A 20997-nucleotide genomic window follows, 5' to 3' on the forward strand; every position below is an offset into this window, starting at 1 on the left:
AGGATGTGGCCGCTGTGTGGCGCTTTTTAAAACCACATCAATAATTAATAATCAACATAATCACACAATCATAATCAGTTTCACTTCCTTTTCTTTATTTACTTCACCTTTTAGTCTTTCTAAAATGTTTGTTTTAGAAGCTGAAAGTAATTCACAATATTTTGCACACAGTATTCACATTTATTTTTTTTTTTATCTAATTCTTCATTCCTTTGGATCCTATATTACTTATATTTCCCTTTCTCTTATTACCCCCTCCATTTCTTGATTTACTACACCTTATTTATATTTTTATAATGTTTATTTTAAAAGCTAAAATAAATTCACAATATTTTGCTAGTAGTATTCACATATTTTTGTATCTAATTCATTTGGATCCTCTCGCTCTCTCTCTCTCTCTCTCTCTCTCTATATATATATTTTTTTTTTTTCTACGAGTTCCCTTTCACGTATTTCCCCCTCCATTTCTTTATTTACTACACCTTATTTTTCTTCATTTGTCTGTTTTAGTAACCTAAAAGTACTCTCAACGCTTTGGCAATATTGTAAATGTTAACAATCATGACGACAAAGCTTTGTTTACACTTGACTAGAAAATAAATTATTTCTAAAAGGTCCCGAATCAGTTGGCATCCTTTACCATCGAGGTGGAGCCAGAGATCTTTCAAACTGAGATCACCACCACCTTACCATGCTGGCGTAACGGTCAACTAGCGCGTTACGACAGTAAGTCTCCGTTTGCGAATACCATACAAATGATGAATGAGAGGAGCCGTAAACTAACAACTACCTGTCGCAAAATTACATACCTGTGTCTTCTCTTGTAAAACAACAATTTTATTGTAGTAAACTCCACACAGTTCATTTGAAAATGATTTTTTTGTGTGTGTGTGTGTGTGTGTGTGTGTGTAAAACACGTTGAAGGTTAGCGAACAGGCGTTCATTCAATTAAGTGATTAGCTGTTTCCCAAAAAATCAGTTTATTCAGCACACTAAAGCATCTCTCCCAAGACCGTAAAAATAAATATAAATAATAATAATAATAATAATAATAACGTCCTCCGGTCTCCTCGCCAGTATACCGCCTAATTAATGTCTATGGAGCGCCGCGTTAATCATTGCTTTGCTAATATTATAGGCTTGACTTGATAAACAGCTCTGGAACCATAGAGGCAAGCGAGGTTTGCGTTTCTTTCCTTTTTTTTTTTTTTTTTATTGAAAAGAATAACAAATTTACAAACAAAATAGGCATCAACAAACAATGTTAACCATTTACAGTTCTCAAAAGGCAGACACAGTTAACAATTATAATACGTGACAGCAATAAGTTTAAATTAAATATAAAGTAAAAAAAAAAAAAGCTATGGGGTACTTAACTCGTTGAAAAAGTTGGCTACTGTAATATCTTTTTCATTTGAAAGGGTACCAAGAGATGTGGCAACTGCTTTAAATTCATTAATAAAGTAAGGAAAGGAAGGAGGGGTTTTTAAAAATCTGCATTTGTGAATAAAGTATTTAGCAAGTTCAAAAAGGTTATTCATCAAATAGTGTTGTGAACAATCTTTCTTAAGTACACCAAACTTAATTTGTTTGTATTCAAGAGGATTTACACATGTAATAATACATGACATTTTACTATATAATTGGGACCAAAATCGCTTGGAGTAATTACAATCAAAAAAGATATGCTTAGTGGTTTCAATATCAGTTTCACAAAATTGACAAGTGTTCTCTCCAGTATCAAACTTTGATTTAAGGAATTCTTTAGATGGGTATATGTCATTCATTATTTTGAAATGAAGTTCTTTCACTTTAGGGAGACTTGGAAAAGTAAGATAATTCAGTCTCATTTCCTTCATCTCTTTCGGGTTAATATCTTTGGAAATATAGTGACGTTTAATTCGATTTGGATTAAATCTACCAATGAAAATACTTCTAATATATTTGTTGTTACACTTATGATCTCTAATAGACAAATTACCCAGACAAAGAGATGGGAGAGCGAATGTCACAGAATAGTGTGAAAGAATCCCTTTTATCAGTAGTATCATGTTTTTTGGTATGGCATTTATAACTGTATAAAATTCTTTAGGGTGACTTACAAATCCATGTTTTGAACAAAAATCATTGTAATTGAACACATTACCATAATTGTCCATCATATCCAATAGGGAATAAATATTATATCGAACCCAGTTTTCATAAAATAAAGACTTGTTATGGTGTACAATGAAACGATTGTTCCAAATACAAGTTTTATGTGGACTAAAATTGTGAGAAAATGCTAATTTCCAATAAAGGAGACCTGCTGATGGAATGCAGATAATTTAAGAGGCAATTTGGACAACACAAAGTCACATTTAATCAAAAATTCCAAGCCACCTACTTTCCCAAATATTGAAGAGGAGACCGTAAACCAAAGGCTGTTTGTATTACAAAGAAATGATCTTAACCATTGAGTTTTTAAAACACTATTCATTATCTCTAAGTCAATAACATTTAATCCCCCTTCTTCGTAACTATGAACTAAATCATTTTTGTTGATATAGTGATGCTTATTTTTCCAAATAAAGTTAAATATTGCAGTGTTACATTCTTTTACTAAGTGAGGTGGAATAGCTGAGGAGGAGGCTGGATAAACAAACCTAGAAAGTAATTCCATTTGAGTTAACAAGATTCTTCCATAAATTGAGATATCTCTTTGTATCCAAAAATTAAGAATATGTTTTGCTTTTAAAAGATTGTTTGCAAAATTTTCTTGGATGTTTTCATTGCTATCTCTAGTAATAGTTATCCCCAAATATTTAACAGATTTCTTTATTGGTATATTACATAAAAAGTCTAATTCACTATCATGAATTGCAATTAACTCACATTTATTTATGTTTAAGTATAGACCTGATGCCTTGGAGAACAGATTAATTAATTGGATAACTTTTACAATTTGATGTTGGTCCCTTAAAAAAATCACCGTATCATCAGCAAATTGGCTAATACCAATCTGTCTTCCAAATACATTAAATTTATCAAAGTTACTGTTTTTATCTATCAAGACAGCAAGCATTTCTACTGCTAAGATAAATAGGAGAGGGGAAATGGGACATCTTTGTCTAATTCCTCGAGAAATATTAAATCTTTGGGACGTCCCAAATGAAAGTGAGATAGAACTATTGATATCTTTATATAACATTTTTATAAAAGAAATACATTTGCTGCCAAAACCAAATTTTTCAAGAGTGTAAAATATGAAATTGTTCAATTGTATCAAATGCTTTTCTAAAATCTAAAAAAAGAATATAGCCGTCATCCTCAATCCATTCATGATAGTCTAAAATATCTAGAATTAATCTGATATTATTATGTATTGATCTGCCTTTTAGGAAACCAGACTGCGATTCACTAATTACCTGGTTTAATTTATTCTTGAGTCTATCGGAAAATATATGAGCTAGAATTTTGTAGTCACATTTAAGTAGAGTGATGGGGCGAAAGTTATCTATATGTCGTGTGTCTTTACCTGGTTTAGGGATAAGAATAATTAAACCTTGTTTCATAGTTGAAGATAGTGAATTATTTTGGATACACTCAGAAAAGGCTTTAAATAATAGTTCTCTCAAATCTTCTCTAAAGAATTTATAGAATTCGGAAGTGAGGCCATCAGGGCCTGGAGATTTCCCTGAACGTAATTTATTTATTGCTTTATCTACTTCCTCTATTTTGATATCAGCCTCACATAAGTCTCTAGTTTCCTGGTCTAACTGTGGTATGCTAGTGTGTATACTGTCAAAGAAAATATTACAGTCTGATCCAGAGAAGGATGAGCTATATAAAGAACTATAGAATTGAAAAATTTCTGAGGAAATAATTTTAGGGCTGGTATTTATATCTCCATTTACGTAAAGAGAATTTATAGCATTTTTTTCTTGTCGCTTTTTTTCAAGCCTACAAAAATAATTATTACTTTTTCCCCCTTTCTCTATCCATCTTGCTCTTGATCTCACATACGCTCCTTTAGCTTTTTGAGTATATAATTCATCAATTTTGGATTGTAAAGATAGAATTTGTAACTTAGTTTCATTGTCCATTTCACTTTTATTACATAAATAATTTAATTCTCTTGTTAATTCTAACTCCAAATTTGCCCTGGCCTTACTTAAATTTTTACTAAATTGTATAGAAAACTCTCGAATCTTGTGTTTTAAATATTCCCATTTACTTATGAATGACATAAGGTCCTTACACGGTGCCACATTTTTAATTAGGGATTTAATTTGCAAGCAAAAGTCTTTATTAGCATTGAATTTCCAGTAACCCTTGTTACGTGATTCTCTTTTGCCCGAGTAGAAGGATACAGAGATACAACAGTGATCTGTTAAAGGTGCTGCGGATATTGAGATATCTTCAATAAAATCAATTAGGCTAGATGAGGTTAACCAATAATCAATTCTTGATTTAGAAGTACCATTATGTTTGAACCAGGAAAATTGTTTAAGATTTGGATTCCCAGCCCTCCAAGCATCTACTACATTATTTTTCAAACAAAAGTTAAGAAGGTTAAGACTGGGGTGAGAGGCATCAAATTTAGGTGGAAAGCGATCTATCGCTTCATCCATAACCATGTTGAAATCTCCTCCTATGATAATATTATCAGTTGGATATACAAGTTTCAATTCAAATAGAGAGTCCGAAATTTCAGAAAGTAATTTGTTGTTTAGGGGAACATTATTGTAACCATACACATTGAACAAAATAAACAAAACATCATTAATGTTTAGAACAACTGAAGCCCAGTGTCCGTTTGAGTCTGTCTTTACCTTTATAACTTTGCCAGGCAAGTTGTTAAACAGTATTGCCACTCCTGCAGAATGTGTAGAAGCATGACTGAAAATGATTTTGTCTCCCCATTGACTCGTCCAGAACTTCACATCATCAGGGTTGGAGTGCGTTTCTTGCAAAAATATACAATGTGAGTTTTTACCTTTGCAAAAAAGAAAGAAAGTTTTTCTTTTGATAGAGTTACGGAGACCCCTTGCATTTAAAGAAATACATGAAAAAGATGATTTCACTGAAAACATTTAACAAGTAAGAGCAACAACAATACAACAAAATAAACAAATGAATAAAAGTAAAATGTGAAATAAGAAAGGACGAACAGTCAAATACGTTAAATGTAACTGTGCTCTATAGAACACAAAATAACGTTTCTCTCAAACAGAGCACTGTAACGAGATCTCGCTCAACAGCAAAAACATGGCAAGATATCCCATTTACACCGCTTGTCAACAAAGAAGGCGAAAGTGAACGGTTGTTGAAATCATCCGTCCTTGACAATCCGGGCGCCCTCTGTGTAGCCATAGGGACCACGGTAGTATGCTTTCTTCCCTGCAGCTCTAGCTTCACTGATCCTCGGCCATAGTGCAGCGCGGGCTTCTCTGTCTCCCTTAGATAAATCTTCGGTGAACTTTACTCCCCTGAGTTTACAGACATCCGAAGCTTTGGTGGAGCGCCAGAACTCATCTCTGTGTTTCCGCATGCAGAACTGAATGATCACCTGCCTGGATTTATCCTTCGTTTTGGGACCAACGCGGTGGATTGTATCCACAATGTCTTCAAGCTTGTGCTGCAGGTGAGGAGCAATTTCCGCTAACAGCGAGACGACTTCTCTTCCAATGTCTTCACCTGCTGTTTCCTTCATTCCGATGACTCTGAGGTTACATCTTCTTTTATAGGCGTTCGAGCTCCGACGTGCGGCTTATCAGATCTGCGTGTGATGTGCTAACAGAGGAGAGTTGTCTGTCGAACAAGTTTAATTTTGTTTTACAGTCCTTTATTTCCGTCGCATTAAATTCCACGGATCTTGTCAGGTTAACGATCATTAAACTGTTCTCATTGATCTTGCGCTCAATGCTGCTTAATTTCCCATCTAGTAGATCAAATCTGACAACTAAAGTTTCCAGGAGAGCTGCATTGGAAATCTCGGAGCTCTCGTCACCTTTCTGCTTCTTAGCTAAGGTTTTGGTTGGGGTATTCTGCGAGGAAGAAGATTCTTTGCGTTTCTCTTTGTAATCGTTGTAGTCGATTTCCATGGCGTATTCATGCTCAGCAAGAGTACCCGAAGTTTTTGTAACCACCACTTTGTGTCCTGAAATAACTATTTTCGGATGATTAGAAGCTTTTTTGCTGACATTGTCCATATACTCACTGATACGCGATAAATGGGATTATAAAAGGCTGAATATTAAGAAAAACTTAAAGGTTTGCTGGAGAGCTGAGAAAACTACATGTGCTTAGCCCGCCATCTTGTTGGCTCCTCCGAGGTTTGCGTTTCTATGGAGACGCATTTGCTTAGGGCGCGCGCATGGCGCGGAGCGCGCAGCAGAAGTCGCTAGAAACGTTGGGATGATGAGTCACTGCGCGCCAGTGAGTAGTACCAAAGATACGCAGACACGCGCTGTGCTTGTGCAGTCTGACAGCGGCGCATAAACAGCTAGCATTCTTCTTTATGCAGTCGCTTTAAACTGACAGCATACGTTCAACACACTATCTGAAGCGAGACGACGCAAGTGGCAAAGCAAATTTAGGTGGAAACCGAAAGAAGATATCGACATGTAAGTTTGAATGCCATTGATAAAGGTACACTAAATTATTAGCTAGTTAGCCAATGTGTATAGCTTCTGTCAGACAAGCATCATCGTGTCTTACCTACTACATAATAATAACCAGATATGAACATTTCAGAGAATAACGTTCAGTGTGGTGGGTGCTGTATTGAACAGCATAGAAAAACATCCAGTCGTCATCTGCACACGTTTGTTCCCAAGCAGAGCTTAGCTAGCTGGTTAGCAGCAGGTAAACTAGGCCTGTGGTATTGCACTGCTAACAGCTTTAGTTCATTTGACTCATGCAAAACTGTCCTTTATTGAATCATTTGTTTACTTAACTGTGGAATGTATTTGCAATTCGCAAGACTGGGATTTATCCGTTAACAGTGAATTAAGGCTAACAGGGTTTCTGCTGGTGTGTTATTTTGTTGAAAGCTGAAAATCTTCTTTCATGTCATGTCCAGAATTTCACTATGTTCAGTAGTACTTTTATAGAGAGAGCTAAACATGCGTTTTGCAACAGTCTGGCATGCTAGTTACTTAGTTTGTGTGATCAAATTGACTTGAATACAATGAATGACATGACCATCATTTTGACGTTTGCGCTCAAGATGTAAGATAAGAGTAGCTTGGATGGATTCGGGACATTTTGATAAATTCTTTTCATTTGCATGTCATAAATGTCATGGATTACACGTTTGCATTTTCACAGAGATCAACATGTATTAGTAGTAAAGGGTGGCTATTGCTAATGTTAGCCTATCTTCAGTGGCGTGGCCTTAGTCAGCGTTCATGCACGATTTTAAAATGCAGTATAAGATTGAATATGCGTTGTTAGACATTTTGCGAGCATGCCCTAATAACTAATATGTATTATATTTCCCGCTAGAGGGTGGTGTGTCTGTAGGTTCGTGCATGAATCTGCCAATCTATACGAACTTGGGTTGCCACGGTAACGTCATCATCATGCTCCACCCACACGCCTGAATTTAGACTAGAGCTGGACTTTGAGACTTGCAGACTATGTTCAGGAATAGTTTGCTTTAACCATAGAAAAGTGCGTGTCAAAATAATCGTGTGAATATAAGGATTGCCTCAGCAGCCCCACCCCTAATCATACTATCATTTCATTTACTATAATTATGTTTTTGTTTAATAATTGCTTTGTTAGTTCTTCTTTCTCTTCACATTGCAAAGTTTTTCTTAAGTACAATACCCACAGTTGTTGCTAAATTTGCCACGTTTACTCTATATTACTTACAAATTTCATGACATGTCATGACATGAGGAATCAAATTTTACTTGATCTTTAACATATAAAAGTTCATTTTAATTTAGGGCTGCAACTAACAATTATTTTTATAATCGATTAATCTAACGATTATTAGAATGATTATTCGACTATTCGGGCGATTATTGCAATGATTAATCGTTAGCATTTAACCGACTATTCAGCTTGTACCTTGACTTTAAAGGTTGTAATAAATGTGCTTACTAATAATAGAGGACAAAATCATCTTTTAAAAATACCTCTAAATGACATTCATTGAATTAAAGGGGGGGAGACTTGTTTAATTCAGTAAAAAAATATTTTTATTTTTTTTAAATCACTGCAAAAAAAATCTAGTTGTAATCAAGTGTTTTGTCTTGTTTTCCATTTAAAAATATCTAAAAATCGTTAAAACAAGATACATTTACCTGAGAAACAACATAATATATTTAGATTTGCTTTGAGAATGTATCTTGAATATAAGTGTATTTTTTCACTTGTTTATTCTTCTGCTATTGCAGTAAAGACAAAATATAATTATATTCAAGAGCTATTCTCTAAAAGCAAGTCTAAATATATTATATGTTGCTTCAGGTAAATGTATCTTGTTTTAATGATTTTTAGATATTTAAAAATATTTAAATATTTATTACATTCAATATTCTCAGATAGCACATTTTTCTTTTGCAGTAGAGCTCCTAAATTAAATGTTTTTTATGAGATTTAGATATTTATATTGGAAAATTGCAGTGTATAATGGGGCGAAGACTGCCCTCTCTCACGTTTTTGTTCACATCGATCCATCTTTAACTCTCAAAAAAACGAAATCTCTCTTCTTAATAGAGCTGCGTATCACCAATTTTCTTCACGATAATGTACACACCCCAACACCTATGTATTATGATTCACTATGTGGCAAGCCATCACGTTATAATCTAGCTGCAGCAAGCACGCACGAGGGACGAGCATCCCCGCACCAGGGTGTGCTTTAGCCGGGTGCAGTCTCAATCTCTCCCCCTTCACGCGACTCATACACATACTCTGACCGCACAGAGAAATGCCAGTTTCAGAGTTTATACTTATTTAAATGACCTGCTTCCTTATTATTTAAACTTTAATAAAGGATGCATTAAAGATATTACGGCAGAGTGTTTCCTTTAAAGGTGCTCTGACATGCGAGTTTTGCTTAAGGGATCGGCGGCTCCGCTGTATTTCACAACAAGAGTGCTTCTATATTTAGTTATTTGATATTTTTGTATAATTCACTCATACTTTGCGATCTACATCACTTCAAGCTGTTTGGACAGTTTAGAGTGCAGCTGGACTGTGAGCTGTGTTTTCCTCCTCTCCTCAATCAGGCGTGAGTGCTCCTCTCGCATGCCATCATTAGTTTCATATCTGATCTCATGTTGCATTAAATGAGATCAAATGACTATTCGACAACGGAAATTTTTGTCAACAATAATGTCGACTAATCATTTTAGCCCTGTTTTACTTTAAAAAGATACTGTAAGTTTCCGAACTCCAAGCTGCCAAAACGACTCGTTCTCTACTTCCTCTACATTATGTCACACTGTGGTAGACATTTGCCTCTGACCGCCTCCACAACAAATTTACCTAATTTACATTATAACTTCCATAGCCCAGCCCAGTAGTGGAAAGCAGTGAGATGGCAATGAGAGAGAGCAGGTCAGTCAAGAGCAGAGAGCCAATCAGAACAGTGGGCATTTACTGTCAAGTGTTAAAGGAGAAGAAGCACCAAAACTGAGCGTTTCTGACAGAGGGGCAGGATGAGGTGGAAAATTATCATGTTTTACAAATATATGACTGTTTTTGTGCAAAACAACTTTACTAATATTATAAGTGAACCTCAGGAAACATTAAAATAATAAAAAAGGCATGTCATGACCCCTTTAAATGAGAGAGTTTTCCCCTCAATGCTTTTGTCAATTTATTATCACGAGGACATCAATCCATTTGAATATCAGGTTGGTAAAGGATGCCCTTGCAATCTTAATACTTAAATGTTTTTTTTTTTTTTTTAAATCCTCTTTTCTCCTAATTTTGAATGCCCAATTCCCACTACTTAGTAGGTCCTCATGGTGGCGCGGTTACTGACCTCAATCCAGGCGGCGGAGGACAAGTCTCAGTTGCCTCCACTTCTGAGACAGTCAATCCACACATCTTATCACGTGGCTCATCATGCATTACACCGTGGAGACTCCGCATGTGGAGACTCATGTTACTCTCCACGATCCACGCACAACTTACCGCACGCCCCATTGAGAGCGAGAACCCCTAATTGTGACCACAAGGAGGTCCCATGTGACTCTACCCTCCCTAGCAACCGGGCCAGTTTGGTTGCTTTGGAGACCTGGATGGAGTCATTCGACCTCGTGACTCCAGGGGTGGAAGTCAGCATCAATACTCACTGAGCTACCCAGGCTTCCCGATACTTATATCACTTTTGAATGATTGCTTTTGTTTTACAGGCAGCCAGCAAGTGCCAAGTGGTATGACAGACGAGATGCCGTCTTCATTGAATTTTGTATAGAAGACAGCAAAGATGTCCATGTTAAATTTGACAAAACAAAGCTTGATTTCAGGTATGTCTCTGTTGCAACTGTATACTCTTCCACAAATTTCATTCATTGTCACACTGGGATTGCAAAATAGTATTACATTGAGTATTAAAATGAAAGGATATGTTTACCCTTTTATTTTCTATAAAATATTGCAATTTCAAATTATGGAATTAAACTAGTCCTTGAATATTATGTCATCTTTGTTTAGATCGCATGTAAATGTTAATGCTTGATTGCCTGCCGGGGATAGTTATTTTTGGGTAATTTTGTAATTAATTTTATTTAAATGAGAGTTTAAAATAAGTATACACGTGCATGAAATATTTTATAAACAAGTGGTAAACGTTGTGATTTTATAGAATTCACTCTGCCCGTGTTCAGCTATTTAACACACATATACACATACTGGTCTGATAATTTTGAGTTTCTCGTATCACTTTGCATTTTATTTCCATCATAAAAGCAGATCCCCATCCATTGGTTTGCATGACTCAAACAAAAACCATCTTTGATTTTTGACGGGAATGACAACGAGGCTGTGAGGAATAGACGTACAGTCTCTTCAACGGGCTGTACTGCAGTTTAAAGTGTTTTTGGATCATTCCACGGACAAAACATTGCAAAAATATCTTTCCAAGAACATTTGGTTGACAAAAAAAAAAAAAAACTCCAGACAACATGAGTTGTGGAAAATCAGATGTGATCTAGGATCTTTATACAGCTTTATACCGATCGTGCCATTGAAGAGATGGTAAGTCTGTACCTCACAGCCTCGTTTTCATTCACTTAAAAAATCAAGCAAGGCACAACTGAATAAAGTCTATTGCCTGCCTCTGTAGTACTATTGTATTTTATTCTAAATTGTTATATGCTATGTTTCTTTTTTTTCTTTTTTTCTTTTTTTTTTTTTTAGTTGTGTTGGTGGAACAGATAACATGAAACACCATAATGAAGTAGAACTTTTTGAGTCTATTGACCCAAATGTAAGTACACTTAACACCTCATGCTTTATGCTCCAAATTCAGGTTGTAAGTGCACTATCTTTATTTACTTTTGCAGGAGTCTAAACACAAACGCACAGACAGGTCTGTGTTTTGCTGTCTAAAGAAAGCAGAACCTGGCAAATCTTGGCCAAGGTTAACAAAAGAAAAGGCGAAGGTCAAGGTTTACTCATTGTTTAATCCATTAAAATATTAATGCCATTATGTAAAATGTTATTCAAAGTTTCTCATTGTTCTTTGCACAGCTTAATTGGCTCAGTGTTGACTTCAATAACTGGAAAGACTGGGAAGATGACTCAGATGAAGAATTGTCCAGTTTTGACCGCTTTTCAGAGGTGCATGTCTAAAAATGTATTTGAAATTGTAATGAAAAGTTATTTGAAGTGTATGAAAGAAAACACTTTCACTGTGAGTCCTACTCTTTTATGTGCATGCGTGCATGTGTGCGTTTCTTTCTTTTTTTTCTTAAAGATGATGAACAACATGGGAGGGGAAGATGACTTACCAGATGTGGATGGTGCAGATGATGTGAGAGAATAATATTGTCCAAAGCCATAATACTGCTAAACTGACCAGACCAGAAGAAAATGCTAATATAATGAGAATATAGATAGAATTCAGTGTTGGTTTAACTGTGTAAATATCTTCCAAATTTATGAATCTGCAAAACCTTCTGTGGTTCACCTGTTTGTATCTCCAATTTCAGGAAGAGTCTGCAGATAGTGATGATGAAAGTAAGTTTTCTTAAATGAGTTTTTCTCCTATGTCTGCCTTTTTTTTATTTTTATTTTTTTTATTCCTTGAGTAATTTGAGATAATGTGAGTTCTGAAAGCCCAGGTTAAAAAAATCAATACACATAAGCAACATATGATAGCTGTTGTATCTTTTATATATTGTTAGTAGACACCCTTGCTGTTTATTGATTTTTAAGTTTGTCAATAAATTTTTTTTTTCAGAAATGCCAGACCTTGAGTGAAGGAACCGGAAAACATTATGCAGAAGAAAGCAAGGATTTACACTTAACAGTTAAATGAAGAGAGAGACTAGGTTTGAGTTGCTAGCCATTTAAAAAATACTGCATTTTCGAAACAGTTTTTCAAGGTTTTTCTGCAGAAAGACACAATAATTTTTTACTGTTGTGTTGATGGCAATCTAAGCCCCTCGACAATACACTTTACTTATCTGTTCTGCATGGACAATTGCGAGCTCTCCATGATGTATTGTGGAAACCACTTATGATCAGTTTACTCTACAATGGCTTTTACAGTCTTGGGCTTTCTCCTCAATGTCAGTGGGGTTATTGCATCATATAATGTATACATTGTAATTTGTAGTAATGGAAAACATAGAGTGAATGACATTTTCAACACTTTCGGCCTACACCCTCTCCTCTTATTCAAACTGTACATTTTATTTAATTATATTCTTTTAGTTCTTTTATGTTGCGGCTAAAATTTCCGTGTGAGCGAAGCAAGCATTGTCTTAAGGCAGATGTTTCTTCATTTAGCTGCAAATGCCAGCCAAAACATTTGTTTGCATTTGAAATGGATCAAAATAGCATATTCAGATCCCTTGCACTGTTCCCTTGCAACTCATTTTATGTGTTTTAGCTGCAGTTTTAACCTTCAGATAGGTTTTTGTGTCAATCCAACATGTTCAAAGTACATAGTCCTGTCTGTACACGCTGCTTTATGAAATTATTTCAGGTTGGCAGTTAGTATTTGTTTTATATCACACTTAGACGTGTAGCAGACAATTGTACACTGGTTTCTTCCATATATGTAGAGAGGGGTAATTTAAAAAAAAAAAAAAACATATTCTGTACAGAACAAAAGGTTAACTTCTCAATAGATGACCAATTTGTGTTTGCACTTAATATCAATGCAGGTGTGACTAAAAGAAAACAATAATGTTTGTGGCCTGTCATTTCAGGTTTATAAATTTCCGTTTGTTAAATTCAGTGAGGTTTTTGTCTACATATTTCTAATAAACCGTCTCTAAACAACACTGCATTTTTGTCCTGTTTATACACATTTAATATAGAGGATTACTTAATGTGGTTTTAATTATATTTTGTAAGGATGCTAAATATATTCTTGGCCATATCGGTATCGGGTTATATTAGTGTATAAGCTGATATTGGAAGCAGATAATGCACTCTGCAAAATATTTAGCCTATTTTTAATATGTGCATTTTAATTAAAAAATGTTTTGTGTAAAGGAAAAGTTAATTAATAAAACTTAAATATTTCTTTTGTCTTGTGCAAGATTACTAAATTTTTATGTTTGTTATTTTTTTTAATTATTATTTTATTTTTTTACTCTATCAGGAGTTATTCAAATTGAAATGCTAAACTCTATTTTAATATACAAAAGTATTCAACTATTTATTGTATATTATGTTCTAATGCATGATCTCACTTAAGGTATATACAATTGATATGAGCCTTATTGGGAACACTTAAAATAACAGACTAAGCAATAAAGAGTCATAATATTGGCCATCATACATTTTTTTTTTTTTCTTTCTTTTTTTCTCTGTAGTATTGCATCACTAGTTTGGCTGCAATGTTCTTGGTGGTGGAAAGCAAGTATCAGTGTCACCACCACAAGGTGGAGCAATAGTTCCATCAGGCCACAAAAAGGATTTTATATATACAGGTGCATCTCAATAAATTAGAATGTCGTGGAAAAGTTCATTTATTTCAGTAATTCAACTCAAATTGTGAAACTCGTGTATTAAATAAATTCAATGCACACAGACTGAAGTAGTTTAAGTCTTTGGTTCTTTTAATTGGGATGATTTTGGCTCACATTTAACAAAAACCCACCAATTCACTATCTCAAAAAATTAGAATACATCATAAGACCAATAAAAAAAAAAACATTTTTAGTGAATTGTTGGCCTTCTGAAAAGTATGTTCATTTACTGTATATGTACTCAATACTTGGTAGGGGCTCCTTTAGCTTTAATTACTGCCTCAATTCGGCGTGGCATGGAGGTGATCAGTTTGTGGCACTGCTGAGGTGGTATGTAAGCCCAGGTTTCTTTGACAGTGGCCTTCAGCTCATCTGCATTTTTTTGGTCTCTTGTTTCTCATTTTCCTCTTGACAATACCCCATAGATTCTCTATGGGGTTCAGGTCTGGTGAGTTTGCTGGCCAGTCAAGCACACCAACACCATGGTCATTTAACCAACTTTTGGTGCTTTTGGCAGTGTGGGCAGGTGCCAAATCCTGCTGGGAAATGAAATCAGCATCTTTAAAAAGCTGGTCAGTAGAAGGAAGCATGAAGTGCTCCAAAATTTATTGGTAAACGGGTGCAGTGACTTTGGTTTTCAAAAAACACAATGGACCAACACCAGCAGATGACATTGCACCCCAAATCATCACAGACTGTGGAAACTTAACACTGGACTTCAAGCAACTTGGGCTATGAGCTTCTCCACCCTTCCTCCAGACTCTAGGACCTTGGTTTCCAAATGAAATACAAAACTTGCTCTCATCTGAAAGGAGGACTTTGGAACACTGGGCAACAGTCCAGTTCTTCTTCTCCTTAGCCAAGGTAAGACACCTCTGACATTGTCTGTGGTTCAGGAGTGGCTTAACAAGAGGAATACGACAACTGTAGCCAAATTCCTTGACATGTCTGTGTGTGGTGGCTCTTGATGCCTTGACCCCAGCCTCAGTCCATTCCTTGTGAAGTTCACCGAAATTCTTGAATCGATTTTGCTGGACAATCATAAGGCTGCGGTTCTCTCGGTTGGTTGTGCATCTTTTTCTTCCACACTTTTTCCTTCCACTCAACTTTCTGTTAACATGCTTGGATACAGCACTCTGTGAACAGCCAGCTTCTTTGGCAATGAATGTTTGTGGCTTACCCTGCTTGTGAAGGGTGTCAATGATTGTCTTCTGGACAACTGTCAGATCAGCAGTCTTCCCCATGATTGTGTAGCCTAGTGAACCAAACTGAGAGACCATTTTGAAGGGTCAGGGAACCTTTGCAGGTGTTTTGAGTTGATTAGCTGATTGGCATGTCACCATATTCTAATTTTTTGAGACAGTGAATTGGTGGGTTTTTGTTAAATGTGAGCCAAAATCATCCCAATTAAAAGAACCAAAGACTTAAACTACTTCAGTCTGTGTGCATTGAATTTATTTAATACACGAGTTTCACAATTTGAGTTGAATTACTGAAATAAATGAACTTTTCCACGACATTCTAATTTATTGAGATGCACCTGTATATATATATACACACACACACACACACACACACACACACACACACACACTACCGGTCAAAAGTTTTGAAACACTTGACTGAAATGTTTCTCATGGTCTTAAAAATCTTTTGATCTGAAGGCGTATGCTTAAATGTTTGAAATTAGTTTTGTAGACAAAAATATAATTATGCCAACATATTAATTTATTTCATTATAAAACTAAAATGTAATTAAAAAAAAGTTTTTGAAATTGATGACTTGGACCAAATAATAAAGAAAAGCAGCCAATAAGTGCCCAGCATAGATGGGAACTCCTTCAATACTGTTTAAAAAGCATCCCAGGGTGATACCTCAAGAAGTTGGTTGAGAAAATGTCAAGAGTACATGTCTGCATATTCTAGGCAAAGGGTGACTACTTTGAAGATGCTAAAATATAACACAGTTTTGATTCATTTTGGATTTTGCTTAGTCAATTATTCCCATATTTCCATTTGTTATTCCATATTTTGATGACTTTACTATTATTTTAAAATGTGAAAAAAATTATAATAAAGAATGTTTCGAAGCTTCTGACTGGTAGTGTGTGTGTGTGTGTGTATATATATTTTATTTTTTTATGATCTGAAATCATTATGTGGTGTCAATTTCTAACTTATATCTGTTTGATGCCAACAAGCTTTCAGTTGTTTTCCCAAAGACTTACCTTTGAGTATTAACACTTGAAGAATGTAAAAACTTAAGCGGACTTATATATCCTAATGTGTATTCAAGGAACTTCATTCTGTATTTCAAGTGCTTCAAAAATAAATAAATAAATAAATAAACTAATTCTAATGAAAGGTTATTGGAGAAACCGTTCATGGTCTTAAAAGATTTTGCAAGAGATTAATTGCATCTGTTTTTACATACAATAAAATAGAATGGTGACTGAGACTGATAATCTGCCTAACAACTTTTTGTGTTACACATGTTTGAAACAACATGAGGGTGAGTAAATTATTGTAATTTTATTTTGTGGGTGGACTATGCTTAAAGGTGCACTCAGTAATGTTTTTGAATATGTTGTCTTGAACTTACACTGACACCTAATGGCATGGATGCAGCATCATTCAAACACAGCAGATTTTAGTTACCGGTGCCACTGTAGAAATTCACTATTCACAGTCAGATAGGATTAATTTAAACCCTAAGTGGAAGTGTTGGATAACAGGATGGTTAATAAGATTAAGCAAGTTGTATTCTGCTGGTCATGTGATTCTGGACCATCTCCATGTAGAATAAACCAGCTTTAATAATTTTTACTGATATGACTGGAGTCTTTATCTCTAATGAGTGCTCATAATTTTATACATATGTTTCAAAATTACAGTTCATTTCTTTTAAAGAAGATTTTTTTTAAATAAGGAAAAAATTACTGATTGCACCTTTAAGCATATAGCTTCAGCTAAAAGTTTCTGAAAATTATATGGAGTTGCACCCGTGGAGTTGAACTAAGACTGAAGTTTTTAGTCTTAAGGGATATTATAAGACAAAAAATTGTATAGGATAAAAAAAAAAGTTTCCTGTTTTCCATATTGCATCTTATAAACAAACTGTTCTTCCACCTAACAACGTCATCTTGACATTCTGTGGATAGATCCTTGATCAGATTAGATAAGTTTGATTCAGCTTTAATGTTATTGTGGCAATAAATGGCAAATGAGGTATAAATGGCAGTGTAGTGCATCACTGTAGTGCAAAACACATGGTAGGCCAATATAGTGCAGCATGTGGTTCAGAATAGTAAAATGTGCAAAGCAATACATATATACATAGGGTGAATATAGGTTAAGTGGGACACTTTCTGATCATTTTCTATTGGCGCTATGTTAAAAAATATGATCCATATGGCCAGGGTTGGGAGGGTTACTTTTGAAATGTATTCTACTACAGATTACACGCTGTAAAATGTAATTTGTAACGTATTCCATTAGATTACTCAAGGTCAGTAACGTATTCTAAATATTTTGGATTACTTCTTCAGCACTGGTAGATTTTTTTCACTTGTTTTGACTATAAAAACTCTGCCAGTACAGTAAGACAAAATACACGTTAAAAATACATTCTCTGAAAAACCAAAATATCTTATGCAGTGTTGTTTCTAAAACAAGATAAATCTAATTGATCTTGTTTTAAGGATTTTTAGATATTTTTACAGGAAAACAATACAAAAATGATCAAGAATACGTTTTTTCCCCGATCAAAGGTCTTACTAGAAAAAAATTAATTATGATCCAACGTGAATTTTCTTGATAAAAAATATGATCGTGCCTGGTAACATGTGCATGTAAAATGGCTAGAAATAGCATTTTAGCTTAGTGTAAAGCTGACAATTTACACAAGGTTTATTTCTATTTCTTCTGCTCCAAACTTACTTCAAACTTACTTCTCTGTCTGCTCGTATGAATGTAACACATCATAAAGTGTTTCACCGTTAGTCAAATGCACTTTGGATCACATCATTTATATGTATAAATGTTTTCCATCTGAAAGGACTAAATATTAAATGAAACAAATGACAATAAAATGCAAATTAATCTCTTCAGTAATCAAAATACTTGATGATGAATACTTGAATGTAACTGTATTCTAAATACCAATGATTTAAATTGTAACTGTAGTGGAATACAGTTACTTATATTTTGTATTTTAAATACGTAATCCCGTTACATGTATTCCGTTACTCCCCAACCCTGCATATGGATACATCAATGTCAACCCATACTAGTTTATGATTAATTTTTAGTAATGGGAGACTAGACACATAATGACAGATAATGAAGCTGTAATTAAGCATCCCACATTATCAGTTGTCTCACGTTACCTGTATTCACCCAAATATGTATGTATGCAAAAAAAAGTAAGTAATAAAGAAGTACTGTTTATCTATGTAGCAATGATCTGATCTGCCATTGTAGGTATGCATAAAGTCAGTATATTATTGTGCAATTAAATGCAAATGGGTTTTAAATTAAAATAGGAGAACATGTTTTTCATGTGATTGCTCAAGGTAATTGAATATCGCTCCTGGTTTAATTGTAATTATAATAATTTAACTATACTCCTGAAGACATCTAATAAATATAAATATATTAAGTCTCCTTTTAAAATGAAAGATAACTGCTTTTGTAGGAGTGGAGAAAAAACACCTTTAAACATGTTTTAATGACAGAAATAATCAATAGTGGCTGAATAGTTATTGGGTGGACTGCATGTTCAGTGGACTGCATCAGCAGTTGATCTATAAGGCCTGGGATATTTTAGGGGTAGAGATCCCTGAGCTAGCATTTTGTTTAAGACAGTGGCAGTATCGGAGGTTGGGCTGTGATGGTTAGTTGTTTTGTGTTGGTGTCAGCAGTCTGCACTGGAGGTAATAGAAAAGTCTCCATGCAAGCGGGTTTAAGCTGTCTCTCCTGTGTGACAAAATGCGGCTTACCGACACATGAGCAGGCAGTGGCATGGAGTAATCCTGCACAAAAAATTGGTTACCCTCAGCCGGGCCTTGCAGAGCTACTGCAACTCATAACCAAACCAGAGTTGCCTGCTTCCAGATAAAAAAATTTGACCCGATCAGTTCTCTTGCCAAAAATGAAATTGGAGAATGAGAAAGGTACAGACATATGACACCTTCACTCTATAGTTAATCACCATCATTAGTGAAGGTGGTGCTGCCTTAAAAAATGACCTCGCATTACCTTCAGTATGATGAATGAAAAGATTATGCACTGTGCACAAGGATTAGCAATCTAAATAGATGATCTGAAAATACCCTTCATGCCTGCTATTAGTCTTCATATTATCTGTTTGGTTTTGTTCTTACCCTACCCCTGCTAAAAAAGACCAGCTTAGACAAGCATGAATTTCCATGCTGGTCCAGGCTGGTTTGGTGCTGCTCTTGCTGGTGGACTAGTATGGCTACAGTGATTACCAGCAAAGCTTTGATAGTCAACCAGCAAGGCTTTCCTGACAAAGCTGGATTACTTAATTAAAAGTCTAGTAAAGAAACCAGCTCACCAGTATCCCATGCTGGAACCAGCATCTAAAAAATATGCTAGTCACCAGCTATGCTGGTCTTTTTAGCAGGGACATCTTTTAAAGTATTTTTGGCATCTTTTGTCTCCAAGATATTCTACATATAGTTGGAGAACAACTTTCTTCTCTAAATACATCTGAATAAGAAAATTTAGAGTGAATTTGCCATGTTTTTTAATTTTATTTCAGACCTGTTGGCACTGTGCTGTTTGCAAATGGAACATTAATGTTCTAGTACCATTTAAGTAATTATCATTAGATACACTGCCCAACTACACAAAAAACTAATCAAAGAAGGCAACCAAAACTGTTGTGGCCAGCATTTTGTTTCATCCCAAATGAAAGAGCAAAAGCACAAGCTAAGCAGTATCCATTCACCAGAGTATGGCTCACTGCCATTGCCCAGAGAAGAGGCTCAGTGTTGCCCCCACCCCACCTACACCTGCTCTCCAAACATGGATTTTCCAGAGCTTTATTGAGCCTCAGTCCAGCAGCCCTGCCAGCACACACAATGTAAATCTCTGCCTAATCAGTTCTGCACAGAACCAACTGGCACTGCCCTGACCAGGGCTATTTGCTATGGTAAAGCCCACTGATTAAGGCTGTGGAAAAATCACACTTTCACATAAGTGAGAGTGTAATTGAGTGCAATTATATGCACAATCTTACACCGATTATGCTTAATAAGCTGATAACGTGTGTGGTTATGTAAACGCCTCAAACAGCGTTCCTTTAAGGTCTTAAATAGTTTAAGCATAAATCGAATGGCACACAGCTGATCCAAGTGTGCTCATGCCTGTTTACGTTTTGACGTCAAAAGCAAAGAATAAGCAGATTTTTTATAATTTTCTATGGTACCTTGGTCCCGCCATGGAATAAGAAAATAAAAAAGGCAATTCTGACTTTATATCTCACAATTCTGATTTTATTTTCAGCAAAAAGATGGAGTTTTCACTCACATTGGCGTATAATCTTAGTGGATATTTAGAATATCAAATTTGTAAAAATTGTCAAAAAAGGCAAGGTGGCTCCATAGTGCTATTACTTTAAACAGTCACAATCACAGTTTTTTGTCAGTGCCTCACTCAAAGTTTAAGGAGTGGGTGGATGATGCAAAACTACCCAGATGGCAACAAAGTTTGGCCCAAATCTGGCTTCATTTTGGTACTTCTGGTTTGGTTCTAGCAGTGGAATTGAAAAGCATTTGGCTGAAGTCTGGTGTAAGTCTCGGTCAACCAAAAG

At 35.3% G+C, this 20997-nt stretch overlaps 1 protein-coding gene across 1 annotated transcript; it reads left to right on the plus strand.

Annotated features, from left to right (window-relative positions):
* The first annotated feature begins 6433 nt into the window (after positions 1-6433).
* Positions 6434-13464, plus strand: ptges3a (prostaglandin E synthase 3a (cytosolic)). The gene is made up of 8 exons (XM_051660090.1): positions 6434-6608; positions 10365-10478; positions 11371-11440; positions 11517-11615; positions 11704-11793; positions 11930-11986; positions 12165-12192; positions 12416-13464. Coding segments are annotated over exons 1-8 (480 nt in total). The 5' UTR covers positions 6434-6606; the 3' UTR covers positions 12436-13464.
* The last annotated feature ends 7533 nt before the right edge of the window (positions 13465-20997 follow it).

Source organism: Myxocyprinus asiaticus, chromosome 28 (assembly GCF_019703515.2).
Source record: "Myxocyprinus asiaticus isolate MX2 ecotype Aquarium Trade chromosome 28, UBuf_Myxa_2, whole genome shotgun sequence".
Taxonomy (NCBI): Eukaryota; Metazoa; Chordata; class Actinopteri; order Cypriniformes; family Catostomidae; genus Myxocyprinus; species Myxocyprinus asiaticus.

Coding starts and splice junctions, on each gene's coding strand:
- ptges3a (XM_051660090.1), top strand. Junction 11,987..12,164: donor ATGTGGATGGTGCAGATGAT/GTGAGAGAATAA, acceptor CTCCAATTTCAG/GAAGAGTCTGCAGATAGTGA. Junction 12,193..12,415: donor TGCAGATAGTGATGATGAAA/GTAAGTTTTCTT, acceptor TTTTTTTTTCAG/AAATGCCAGACCTTGAGTGA.